General features: G+C 32.6%; 1 protein-coding gene across 1 annotated transcript; it reads right to left on the bottom strand.

Annotated features, from left to right (window-relative positions):
- On the bottom strand, positions 2,797 to 11,700 carry LOC107624822 (alpha-1,3-mannosyl-glycoprotein 2-beta-N-acetylglucosaminyltransferase). Its single transcript, XM_016327288.2, has 19 exons — positions 11,258 to 11,700; positions 10,953 to 11,138; positions 10,822 to 10,872; positions 10,629 to 10,716; positions 9,983 to 10,045; positions 8,048 to 8,082; positions 7,892 to 7,968; positions 7,751 to 7,796; positions 7,561 to 7,623; positions 5,816 to 5,882; positions 5,639 to 5,707; positions 5,469 to 5,538; positions 5,301 to 5,362; positions 4,639 to 4,729; positions 4,300 to 4,393; positions 3,849 to 3,911; positions 3,712 to 3,750; positions 3,461 to 3,631; positions 2,797 to 3,377 (listed from the first exon to the last, which is right to left on the bottom strand). The coding sequence occupies exons 2-19, from the start codon at positions 11,019 to 11,021 to the stop codon at positions 3,255 to 3,257; spliced, it is 1,341 nt and encodes a 446-aa protein (XP_016182774.1). The 5' UTR covers positions 11,022 to 11,138; positions 11,258 to 11,700; the 3' UTR covers positions 2,797 to 3,254.

Below are 13,848 nucleotides of genomic sequence, written 5' to 3'. Positions count from 1 at the left end.
CGGATATAGAACTAATATATTGGATCAAATCAATTTTGGTCATTTAATTAGATTATCTATATTAATAAATATATTTTTAGTTTTTCTTAAATTTATAAACTATATAAAGACCTGATAGATGTAAGACTTGTAATAATAGCCGTTTGTTTTGCCTTGCCGTCTATAAAACTCTTATTCATAAAGACTTAAATTTGATTGTTTTACCATAATTTTATTTTTTAGTGACGACTTGGTTCTTAAACAAAATTAATTATAGTTTAGTATCTAAATATGATAATAGAATGGGACGACCAAGTTAGACTTCATTTTATTTTAGTTAAAACCAAGTTGTCATCCAAATATTCGAAACCGAATTAAGTATTTATTGAGTAAACAAATGAGTAGAAAAGTCGTCGCTTGAAAATCAAACTAACTGAAACTTCCTGTGGCAAGACTAGTCTTTCGTATACACGTTTTGATACAAGAAGGTTTTTGATAACGTGTATGTAAGAAAATTCGAGATAGAGATATAATAAAAAAAAGTTTATTTTTGAAAACATAGACAAACTTAATAAATGTGTTCATGTAGAGATAAAATTTGCAAACTTAATTTATTTTAAATTTTAAATTAAGTTAGTTTAATATTGTAATTATTTCAAACATCATATCAATTTAATCATTTATTTCTTAAAATAAAAATGAAAACTGAATGTTCAGAAACCCTGTTACTTTTAAAAGGTTTATATATATAGAGTAAATGACATTTTCGATCCCTAACCATTTACTGGATGGACTTCCCATCTCCTAAGAAATCTAAACACCCAAATCGGTCCCTATCTACTTTGATATATGTACATTCTAGTTCCTGGTTAGGGATCGGAAATGGCATTTACTCAAAATAGATAGGGATTGAAACGTACATATATCAAAGTAGATAGGGACCGATTTGGATATTTAGATTTTTTAAGAGTGGGAAGTCCATCGGGGCAAATAGTTAGGGATCGAAAAGGGTATTTACTCTATATAATAAATATTTGCGGGTACATTAACCACAATATAATTTAGACTTAGAATTTCTTACATATTAAGAAAAACCTCTTATTCCACTTAGTGGCTTAATTAAAAAATTTAATTTATTTTAAGAATTCAAATATGGTGAAAGATGTATGCTACAATTTTTTATTTTATTTTATTTTTGATAATTAAGCCATTTGTTATTTTGTATATACAAGCTAAGTCAGAGAAGACGGCACAAAAAAATATTACTCCGGGTCCGGTATATACGGTTCAAGTTAGTTACTCATTTTATTTGATTAGTTATTTGCACAAGTTAATTAAAAAAAATTCAAAAATAGATTTCAAATCTATTTATTTAAATTTTCTTATTCAGTAATTGATTTACAGTGCAACATAATATATATTCAAAATATTCAAAAACATTAATAGGAATAAAATATATATTAAAATGATAAGTTATTTTTTTTTTCCTAAACAACTTTGGTTGTTTGAGTAGTTAGTTCATTTGTCCACTTAAGTAAGTGTCGAAAGTTCGAATCCTGTTATCCTGCATACAACAACCTATTAACCACCAATAAAGCCTTAATAGAACTTGGATCTTCCATAGATTAGTCATTAATTTATTGAAAAATAACGTGGAAAATTTTTTTTCCCTGTGACAGTATTGTGAACCGGGTCTCTGTGGTTGTTGAGGGTATGATTTACGATTGGACTTATTCAAATATCAAATTTCAGGGCAAAGGTCGTTTTGAATGATTTATAAGTTTTCAAGGGTCTATGTTGTTCAGTGTTACATTAAATTTTTTTCAACAACCATGGAAGCGACCAAGAAAGTGTGTGGGTGTGTAAAATTTTATTTAATTTTTTCGGTCAGAGACAATGAAAGAATTTATTGCTTCAAAATAATATGACTTTGTGCTACTCTAATACTGTAATCATTTAATAGTGTGTTGATTTTGTATGTTAACTTGTTGAGATTTCGATTCTTTATTTAAATTCTATGTAATTTAAGATCTACTAGACCTCCTAAAAACTTGATCGGTTTCCTAATATCCTCATGAAGGCGATAATAACAAATTTAATTTAAAAATTCTGCGACTCTTGGAGTAATAATCAAGCTTTTGGAGCTCTAATAAATTTTAATCACATAGAATCTGAATAAAAGATTCAAATCACAACAAATTAATGTACCAAATTAACACGTCATTACTGGAGATTAGCTTAAGAATTATTATGAATTACGATTATAAATTTTAAAATCCAATTTAAATTTTAACAGTCAAATTAAATCCGATCCTAATTGAGTATTAACTTATAATATGATGCGATTTTCATTCTTTAAGCAGTTTCCAAGAAATAAAGATTTAGAAAGATTTGACTTTTTCTATTTTGCTCAAAATACATTGGGTCCTAGCCGTGTGTTTTGTTTGCGGTAATATTGCATGGTTTCAATAACACAGAAACATACGCAAATAACGCATGAAGGTGGGACATATACAGAGGTGGTGTGGTGACAATGACAGGTACGTAGATACCAAAAGCTAAAGTATTTGTTATGGTGCTTAAAAATTATTATTTAATTATTAAAAAATAAAATTATTAATTTTAAATGGTTATGCAAAGTTGTGATGAGCTAGAGAAAATTTAAGCAAAAGAGGGTTACCAACACTTGCTAGGGGGAGAAGTGTAAACAAATCTAGTTAGCAAAAGTAACAATCACGGAAAACATGAAGGGCATTCTCATCATTTCCATTACATCGAGGGCAATTACCAGAGGTAGAAAACATAAGCAGCAATTTACTGGAGGCAACTGTTTGGTATAAAGAAGCAGAAATTTTTTTAGCTTTCAATAAAGATTTCCCTGCTCATGTAACAAGTTTATATCTGTTGTATAATAATAACAATCATAACCAGTACAATACCACGCTTTTCACAAGCAACGAGGGATATAAATCTAAAAGATTCTCAAGGCCAATAATGTTGATAAGTTAAGATAAAACCAAAAATGGCCACCCAGTGTATCAGTGCTAGCCACAATAGTTTCAATAAAACATCTTACAAGATACATGGGACTGTGGTCATAATTTGCAGCGCGGCACACTCAACGTATGCAGTTTCAGAGAAGTGGATTTTGACGTTGATGAGTATTTATATAGCACGTCATTTTAAAGCTCGGTATCAATTGCTCTCCAGAACCACTGTCGATATCCTAAAAACAATGACGAGTCTCTCGCAAGGAAGATTAAATCCCCTCTGGTCTATGAATCTTTAATCCGGAGTAGCTTCAAAGATTCAGGACCAACAAGGAATACACGCCTACCGCTTGTGGACGGATATCTGAAAACGACTACTCCTTTGTAGGCTGTCCTGGGCACACCATCCTGGAAGTAAGAGTAAAACTTGTGTCAATTTCACAATGCTTTCCCTTTTCCCAGTTAAGGGGGAAAAAAATCAGTTGAATTACCTTCCACTCTTGAAATATACCAAATTGACCAGCGATGTATTCGAAGTCTGATTGATCTCTATACTTGATACGTACATCGCCATCTATATTATTCGTCTCTTGAAGCACGTTAACTCCAGAGACAGGTTTGGCTTTGGCAACAATGTTAGCAAAGTGTTGGGCATATTTATCCTGTAAAGAGAGAACAAGTTCATAAAGCAACACGGTATTCCTTCTAAATATGCGTTCATGAACAAAGAGCAGTATCTCACCTCCTGCAAATAGCTCAAGTCCTTTGACTTCCAATCAACCTACCAACAATACAAAGGTAGAAAAAAGGTCATAAATGTAACATCATACTCTGGGAAACGTGTTCTTAGGACTATTTTCTATAAAAACATATGAATACCTGGACGTCGTTCAGCTTGATTGGCTCAAGATATTGCCTAAAAAACTGTCCCAAACTAGAACCCTATGAAAATTACAGGAGTTAGAAAGTGTGTCAACACATAAGGTGCAAGTATATGAGACGTTTTGCACTGCCTTCACACTAATACAAGGGTAGTAGTAACGTGGAAAAATACCAACAGAAAAATGATAACGAAAACTAGAGATAAGATATTCTTAATTTTCTTTTGTCAACAAGTGATTCATAATTACTTCTAAAAAGTTTCTTTTAGCTAAGGGATTAAATACGCTATTTACTAAGATGGGCCCTAAGATTGTTGTTATAACATACATGTCAACATGAATATCCTGAAAATCCTGAATTCATAGCATAGAAGTCCGAACTTTTTACAAGCTTCAGCCTAAGACCACTTAATAGAAAAGGTAATCCTCAGTAAAATTAGCAAACTTACAAGCTCACCGAAGTTATATGTTCTGCATACTTCCGGTCGGATAAACTGTCGTCCTCTGTGATTCTCTTTTAGCCTCAACCAGTCATCCCAGTAAGTAAAATTTTGTCAAAGAAAATTCCAAATACATAGATGATATTACTGTAACTAAAGGACCAATGACAAGCAGTTTCCTGATAAAAAAGATTATACTTGATCTAGATTCTGGATATACATTATACAGATATATGGCATGAAATAAGAATGGTTATTGACCAAGATTTCCTTCTCTGTAATGCTCCAAATCCGAAGAAAACATTAATATGGCACAAACAGTAACAACCACTCAAATATTAAGGATATGCCTTTGGCCATTTTGGTGACAGTTCATCCCATGTAGATCTAGCAAGCATCCATCCTAGCCCAGGAAAGAAGTCTGACCGATATAGTTCATCTGAAGATTAGATCAAGCAAGAATTCATCAGAATAGAAATAGCAATTATCAAAATATCTCAAACAGTGTTTTAAATTGAACATCACCAATGCAGTGCAGGCACAACATCCTAGTTGTGGCACCATTGATTACATTCTGTATCAGCCAACTAACTACGTCACCCTTTGACAACCGCAACACAACACAGCCATAGTCATAGGACATTACCAAAACATGAAGAGTATTTTAGGATTTCCTATTATATCTACAGAATAAGAATATATTTATAAAATCTTAGTATCTCTTTATAATATATTGTGAATTAATTTAGTCATCTGACTGAGAAAACAATCTTATCAGTTATCTTTAATTCATTATATTTATCCTTATTTAATGAGGATCAGTAGTCATACTCATACATTATCAATGGACATGGGCTTGCACTAGCTATTCTACAATAATACCTTTACTACTTTGCTATCTGTATGTCCTACCATTATAAACAATAAGGTAAAGTTTTGAAATCCTGTTTTCCATGGATCATATGGGTATTATAAATGAAGTATAGAGACATAAAATGTAACAAACTTACATGGGTCATGTACAAACTGCTTCTGTCCATTGTCATTCCATGAGGAAACAGCCATAATTGACCTAGAATACATAATGCTATCTATAAACAGCTTCTGCCGTCTTAAAAACCATTTATCGTGAATCAGAAAAAAATAAATTCATCATTTGATTCTTCTTAGATTCATACTTATCCTTGTCAAGGAGAGCTGCTGTAGCTTCAAAATAATCAAAGAAATCAGGAGCTATTTCCATGTCATCTGATATTAAACAAAGATACCCAATCAGGTTTCATATATTTTTACCAATTATGAAAAAAGAAAGAAAGAAAAAGGTTGTGATAAAGATAGCCCTTTTCACCTTCAAGAATGATTACTCGGCTAAAGTTATGATGGTAAAACAGCTGATCTAGAGCCCACTTGTAATGACCTGATAAAGGCACAATGTAAAAAATGAGATGTAGAATTCTTGTGGAATAATCTCCGCAAGTAGAGAATATAAAACAGAAGAGATGAAGAGCACGGAAATTTTTCTTACGTGCAATCTTGTAGTAAGCAATTAACTCCCCTGGTCTTTCAGTTTGAACTGGTTTCAAATCTAAGTGCTGAATCAAATTAGTGTTAGTAACCAAAGCTTGGTTCCTTATCATCAAAGCTTTATGTAGCTCAGTAATCACAAATAAAATAGATTCAAGTAATTTCATCCTTGTCAAGTTTTTATAGCAACCTTTCTTTTTCTCACAATAAAAAACCCTTAGAGAAACATAATTCCAGTGTTTTCTAAAAATATCCTTTCAAGGCATATCAAAAGCTTCACAGCAAACCAAATCAAGTATCTAAATTTTTCATAATTCTTTCCTAGTACCATCAGTCATAAAAAAAAAAGAAATACTTTGCTATCACGTCATGCAAAGGAAATCTCTCCAAAAGGAATCGAGTTATTTGATAACAGCATTCAATTAAACACTCCCTGCATATGACAGCCCTTTGGGCTTGAAATGCGAACAATGGATTATGGATAGGTCCACCCTACTTTTCTTTGAAATTCAAATTTTTATTAGAAGATTTATACCATATAAATGATTGTCAGGTCTGACCTCTAGTGTGCAAGTTAAATTCTATCTTAATAGTAAACGTAGAATTTGAATGAACTGTATATATCTTCCTTGTTCTGAACAAGGATGTATTAGTTTGATTTCTAGTGAGTGCCTAAAAGATCATAGTGAAAGTGTGTGCCACAAGACCAACTGACGTCCTCTCCAATACAATTTCAGAAAAGGAAATGTGATTTTATCCCAAATAATTTCATAAGAACGAGATTGGTTTTACATCTCTGGCACACCACTATTCATCTATTACACCAAATTTGGTTAAGGGTAGGGCTCCAGCACCGAAATATGGTTAAATGAGTAACTCCAAATTCAAAATCTTCAGTATTTCATTTTCCAATCAATCAATCAAAACAAATTAGTAGCTTATAGCTTACTTTTTTTCTAAGGCTTTTTTTTTTGTTGTTTTGTTACAGTAGTTTTGGAATTTTTAGTTTGGAAAAAAAAAAGGATTTAACAAATGAGTACAAGCGCATTGACTACGAGAGTAGAAAAAGAAAAATTTGGTTTTTCAAATGCATTGAATGCAATGAAAACTTAAAAAACTTAGCATTTACTTTACATTTTATACCAAAACTTTCCATTTAAAGTATCCATAGCAAGTACGCTTAGCAAGAGCCAAAAATTGGAGATGCATTGAGTTCTCAGTAAGGAATATGTTGAAAATTTGTATATTTAGGCAATGTAACGTCAAATTGGAAGCGAGTCCCATATTTCAGAGAATTGTTTATCGTAGCCTGTACACTAATATCTTAATTTATACTATAATTACACTCAGTAATGAACTAATCTGTTAGGGACAGAATCATATTGTATCAAACATGATCTCTTAGGAGTGCATTGATATTTATCATTGTCTCCTTATTAGTATTAGGGTTTTACTATTGTTATAAATAGATGCTAGTTTTCCTCTCATGTAAGATATATCACATAAGAATAATATATTCTTTCTCTCATCTGCTGAGTTACTATTTACTCTATTATTTGCTTGGTTAATCATGGATTTTAACATAATCAGCAATAATAACTAGATCACAAACATCAGAATGCAGTTGACTTTCTAAAAAAGTGCTAAATAAGCACAAAATACAAGTAATTTCCCATTTAAAGTAAGAATATACAAACAAACTGAGGATTCTCGTAGTGCAGCTGATTTCTGTAAATGTATATATACCTGCATATAGGACAACTGGTCATAGCTCAATGCCTTACTTCTAACATCAGCATTTGATCCATCCTGAACAAAAATAAAGGACTATGATCAACAGTATGTTCTGTTTGCAAAATAATGAAATGATTAACCATTTCAGTTTAATTACAACAAAACTCCTGAGAAGTGCAGAAAGCCAAGAAGTGTACAATACCTGAGATACAAATAGAGGATATCTTGAAGAAATGGGTTTTTGGTATCTGTAGAAAACATAGATTATGACTCAGCCAGTCAAATAAATACCAGTATAATCAACTATAAAAGATGAGTAAATCTGTTGAAATATGATGCACACTTCAATACAGAATTGATAGTCCTCTCTAGGTAATCAGCGCGATTACATGCCATGATCACAACAGCTGCCACTGGAACCTAAACAAATCAGAAAGAAAATCACACAATAAACTCAATAAAATGAGATAGAAAACTCAAGCAGACACTTCCACTCAACCTGAACTTTGTTGATCAGCCTCTGCACATCTTTTCCTGGAATTTATATTTACAGAAAGTTAAATTCCAAGATATGCCACAGAACAAAAAATTCTTCACTGAAATATTCACAAGTCATAACACTTTCAACATGGAACCGCTGGATATGTTTACATTTACACTTTATATTTATTCACCTACAAATAACGTGGAATGCTCATTGTGTAACAAAGAATTTTATGTTCCCCATGCATAATATTGCTTAAATTAAAAAATTCAACATGATGTTATCAATTACACAATTGTAATTTCACATGAGCTTAACACCTATCAACTTTGTTGGAGTGGTGAATGGCAACAGAGGGAAATTTCCAGTGGGAGGGCAATGGGATAATTAATTGATGTCCCTTCATGATGGCAAGCATACTACAAAAAATGCAAATGATGTTCAGGTAGCTATGGTTTGTGGTGAAACTGCTATTGAGGCTGACTTGGTTCTAAAGTCCAACTGATAAGGGATAATTGACTCCTTGCACCTAATTTATGAACTCTTTTTCATTGAATTGTAGGAAGGCAAGAACGTAGCCTTTTCCTGTTACGTGACCTGATTAGCAACAAAGGATTGGCATTGTGGCTCCTAATGAAAATAATGCACTTTAGTAAAAGAATTGGCGTTTTCATGGTAGCTATACGAGTGCGGTTTCTTAGTGCTTTGGGACACAGGCCCTTCAAATAAAATATTCTCAAAATCCATTGTTGTTTTATCCATGCTAAAGTCCTAGGAGTGGGATGATTCTTCTTGTCGCTTCATCAACACATTCCCAAAATGGCAAGTAGAAATAAGCTTTGGAAGAAATTATGTACAATAGCAGATCATTCACAAGAACCATGGCTTGTTATGTTATGGGAAATTTCATAGTATATTTATCTTCTTTTGAGAAACAACGAAAGGAAAGCCCTAACTGATATCCTTGATCGTTGTCACTTTCACTAGGACTCAAGACGGGGTGCAAGAAAACTTGAACAATGGAGTGTGTAATCTGAACTAGTAGATGAAGCTTTTACAGGTTTTGATATTACACTTGCTAGCAAGCTGGTTTGCTGATAAGTCCTTTATAATGTGGTGAAATAATCATCAGATGGGAGATGGGAGGCATCCCAAGAATTTAATGAGAAGACTCTGTCACCGTTTTGAAAGCATCTTTTGTAGAAAAAGATCAAAACCTCCTTGCAAGGCAATAACTAAAAGATAGAAATTGTTTGGTGGGGTGGAAACAAAACATGAAGTTCAGATTCAAGTTGCAAACTCTTTAAATTGTAGGAGTAAAGCAAAATGAATTAGTGTGTAGACATCTAACCTATGGTGAATGTGTACAACATCAACAATTAAGTCTTATCCAGCTAGTTGGTATTATCTATAGTATCCTGTCATTGGTTTGTTAACTACTCACATTTTTTCCCGAATAGTTGCTGATTCTCAGGGCCTTTTTCCTCCCCAATGTGCCCAAAAAGAAAACTACTGGTCCTACTGTCCACATCCCCACACATAATTTGAGAATAAAATCAAATCTTCAGGAAAGTTAGATTGCTGAAATTTTATTTTTCTCCAATCTACCAAAAAACATTGAAAAAATTTGCCATCAAAACAAGAGGGTAGCACTGAGAATAGTGAGTACTACAGAATTTTTAATTCACTTGGCTTCCATAATAGCATTTATGTTCCTTTATAAAGGCCACATTCTATGTGAGTGGAAAGAAAGGGGGAAACGTCTTGCCTTCTTGTAAAAGAAATTTGCTTGAAATAACCATCATCTGATAACATATGCAAAGAAAATGGGACCAAAATACTCTATACTTGTTAAACCAACAACAGCACTACGATGCTATTGACTAAATTTTGAACCGAAAATGCAATTAAGCCAGAGGAGAGGGAAGGAACTTATTTATCATAACATACTTTCAAGATCTTGAACAAGAGACTTCATCTGTCCACATTCTTGATCTCGGCGATTCCTCTCTTCTGGAAAAACCCAAGAACAAAAAACGGAACATGACAAAAAATAAATAAATATATGTTATGTGCACAGTATGACTAAATAAATAATAAAAGCAACTGTTAATGAGCATAAGCTCACCTTTATATAATTTTATATTTTAAATGTGATACTATTTGTTCCATTTGACCATTTCAATATTAGTATGATTGGTATTTGACAAATCTTGTAAAAACCTTGTGACAACTGCATTAGGCAGTTTATTTGGCCGTTTCCTTTGATGAAAAGGAAACTATGTAATCACAATTGGTTCTCTAATTCGGAGAACAAGAAACACTGATTCTTCTAAGTTGATTGCATATGAATTATAAGAGCCCAATCATTTAACTTCAGATATTCACTATGGCTAGAGGCATGTGGTTGTGACTTGTGTCTATTAACATTTTCTTTAGTTAGATTGAGAAATTTTAATACACCTCTTCAAATACTTAACCTCATTAACAGAGGTGAACACTGAACGTAGCTAACATATTTATGCAACAGCAGATAACCTTAAGAAAATATACTCCAAGATTACTACTTTATCACATGTATAAAAGTATATGGAACCTTCTAGGGCCACAATTCGTCCTTGTTGCAAGCTAATCTGGTCGATCAGTGATCGCATTTGACTCGTACAAGTATTTTCAGCTTCAATCTATGCAACAAGGACAAACACTGATGTCAATGATCCACCAAATACTAATTAGGATACTGTACAAAACATAGGTTAACATGAAATATGGTAGTGGAGTGCAATTACAGCGGCGGCAAGGCGATCAGCGTATTCTGATTGTGTTGCGAAAAGCCTCATCTGAACAAATGGAAACTACATGTTACATTGCCATGGGAAACACACAGGTTTAGTTAGGGTTAGAGAGGAAGAGGAAAAACCTGAATGTAGATGAAAACACCAGCTGCAACCAAGAGAAGGATCCGAAAATCGCAGAAATTTTTCGCCATCTGCTTTCACCCGAAATTTGGAATTATCACACCAGATGAGGCTACAGCACAAGCATTCTTCTGAGATTAATCCCAAAGGCAACTTCTCGTCCACAGTCTCATCAACTACGGTCAATCCTAGAGTCAACTCAAGCTCAATTGTCAACAGCCAGGAAAATATAAATAACAGTTTTTTTTATTTAATATAATACGAATATTTCTAAAGAAAACAAAAATTTTAAAATACAGGGAGAAACCTTGTTCCGTTTGGTTCCGACGAAAGGGGATTGACGCCGGCGAATTGGAGAGAGGAAGAGAGAGTAAGGCAGAGAGAACCGCCGTCCCAACGATCGTGAAGCTACCAGAGCCACGTGAAGCCGTCTCCTTTCCGTCGCGATTTGTCTTCTTCGTTCCCGTGCAGTCGCGATTAACGGCTTAACTGCCGTTCGTGGATCCGTCACGAACTCCGCGACGCCGCCAGCGAGGGCAACGGTGACTACTACTATTGTTGCAGCTGCAAGGTACCGTCTCCCTCTGAGAGATCTTTGTGCTTTCTATGAGAAGAGAGAGACGTTTTGTATTAGCTACTGCCGCTGAATATCAGAGTGAAAGTGTGACTTTTGTTGGCGACGGAACTCAGGCTATCTTTGGAAGACAAAGATCGAGAGAGCGACATTAGCAGAAATGCAATAAGTTTTGCCAAAGTTTTTGAAGAGTTATTTATGTGTTTTTCAAAATTACAATAATTTTTTTTATTTTTAAAGAAAAATCACAATAATTTTGTTTTATGTTTATGAAATAAAAATGATAATGTGTTTGTAATTTTTAAAAGTTAAAAATATTTTTAATATGAATTTGAATTAGTTATTGATTATTAGTTTTTGGATGTGTCTTTTTTTAGTTGTGAATTTTTTTTTCTCAAATTTTATGTATTTATTTTGCACATATTTTAGATGTTTTTTTTTATTGTATAATATATGTTTTTACTTTAAATGTAGATATTTATTGGTTGTTAGATTACGAATATTTCTTTTAGGTCAAGTTCGGATGTTCTTTTTTAACGTTTTGATTATTGTTGTCTTTATTTTTTTTAGTAGTCTCATTTATTTGGTTTTGTATGGTTTGTTAATGAGGTTTCCTATATTTATGTAGCAGGCATTTTGGATTTTTTTTTTTTTGCTATATAGTGGTTGTTTTTGGTATAATTTTGGATGTTTTATTGATTAATTTATTTTAGCTTTTTTTATTCTATTTTCGGATGTTTTTTTCAACATTTTAACTTTTTTTATCTTATTTAATGGTTTTCATTTCGATTGGGCTTAGATAATTTTTTATTTTAGTTTTTCTATGTTTATTTAGCAAGCATTTTGGATGTTTCTTTTTGTATATACCGGATGTTTTAGTATGAATTTGAATGTTTATTGATTGTTAGATTTTGGATGTTTCTGTTACGTCATGTTTGGAGTTTCTTTTTCAATGTTTTGGTTGTGCTCTCATGATTTTTTTCTACATATTTTCGTATGTATATTGTGTCTGTGAATTATCTTTCTCTTGAAGAGAATTTTGAGATTGTTAATCTTCTTCCTCCTCAAAAGGTTCAGGATGTGTGTTACAATTATTTTAAAAGTGAATTTTTTTATATTTTGGATGTTTATTTTATTTGGATTCGGATGTTTTTTTTGTTATGTTTCATATGTTCCTTTTTCAATAATTTTGGATGTTTCTTTTTGCGAAGTTTTGGATATTTTTAAAATAATTTTGAGTATTTTTTGTTAGTTAGGTTTTGGATGTTCTTTTGTTACGTTTGGAACTTTTTTTATGTTTTTGGATGCTTTTTTTTATTAGGTTTCGCATGTTTCTTTAGATTAAAGTTTTTTTGTGATATTTTGGATGTTTCTTTTATTAGGTATTAGATTTTTAGATGTTCTTTTGTATATATACTTTTCGATCTTTAACCATCTCTTCCTCTTCTCATTTTCTCCTTTTTTACTATCTGTCATCTTTCTTTTTTTTTTTTTACAGCAATAGTTTCACTTTTCTTCTTCACCTGTCAAATCTCCACCACCACCACTCTCTCGCTGTCCACACTTTTGCTGCCGCCCCTCCCTTCCCTTCTCCCATGCGTCCCCTTTCCCTAATTGTGATTTCTATTCCTCTTTCTTGCTATTTTTTCTTTTAGAGATCTAGATTTCAATAACCCCTTTGTGGTTGTTCTTTCTCTTTTGTGGTGTGTTACTTTCCTTTTATGGTGTTTTGGCAAATGGTATAATAGGTATGGGATGAAGATACAACGAGAAGAATTTATCGTCCATGAAAATATTTTCAGATTCAGAAAGCTTCTATATCTATTAGGAAAAGAAAGAGATGATATTTTTCTGTGTTGCATCACTTCCTGTGTAACACCCCCCTCCACACAGAGCTTTACGTTTAAGCCATAAAATAGAGATGGTATGACATTACAACCTTTAAAATAAAATATACATACATAAGATATTTAAAATAATATAATATTCGAGGAGTCTTGAAGGTTGGTTAAGCAAAAACGTGAAAAATAAAAGCGCAACGCTCAAGATAACGATTACTTGTATACGAAGAAAAGTAAATATACATATAGATAATAAGAGCAGAGTGTCAAGGATACAAAATAATCAAGCTCCGGGCTCAACCTGCAAAGCTAAGGCTGGTCGGAGGATAGATATATACATACATATATAATCCCAAGATTTCCAAAATACTCAAAATAGACCCTATGTCTCCATCAAGCCTCTAAGAGGCACAAACGTAAAACATAGATATACAAGGAGAGTTCTATATATATATATATATATATATATATCAAAATACAACA

This window comes from Arachis ipaensis, chromosome B01 (genome assembly GCF_000816755.2).
Source record: "Arachis ipaensis cultivar K30076 chromosome B01, Araip1.1, whole genome shotgun sequence".
In the NCBI taxonomy this organism is placed as follows: Eukaryota; Viridiplantae; Streptophyta; class Magnoliopsida; order Fabales; family Fabaceae; genus Arachis; species Arachis ipaensis.
The sequence above is the reverse complement of the archived record's forward strand: the minus strand, read 5'-3'. Positions and strand labels throughout refer to the sequence as shown.

Coding starts and splice junctions, on each gene's coding strand:
- LOC107624822 (XM_016327288.2), bottom strand. CDS start 11,021: ATGGCGAAAAATTTCTGCGATTTTCGGATCCTTCTCTTGGTTGCAGCT. Junction 7,797..7,891: donor ACTATCAATTCTGTATTGAA/GTGTGCATCATA, acceptor TGTTTTCTACAG/ATACCAAAAACCCATTTCTT. Junction 3,632..3,711: donor ACTTGAGCTATTTGCAGGAG/GTGAGATACTGC, acceptor CTCTCTTTACAG/GATAAATATGCCCAACACTT.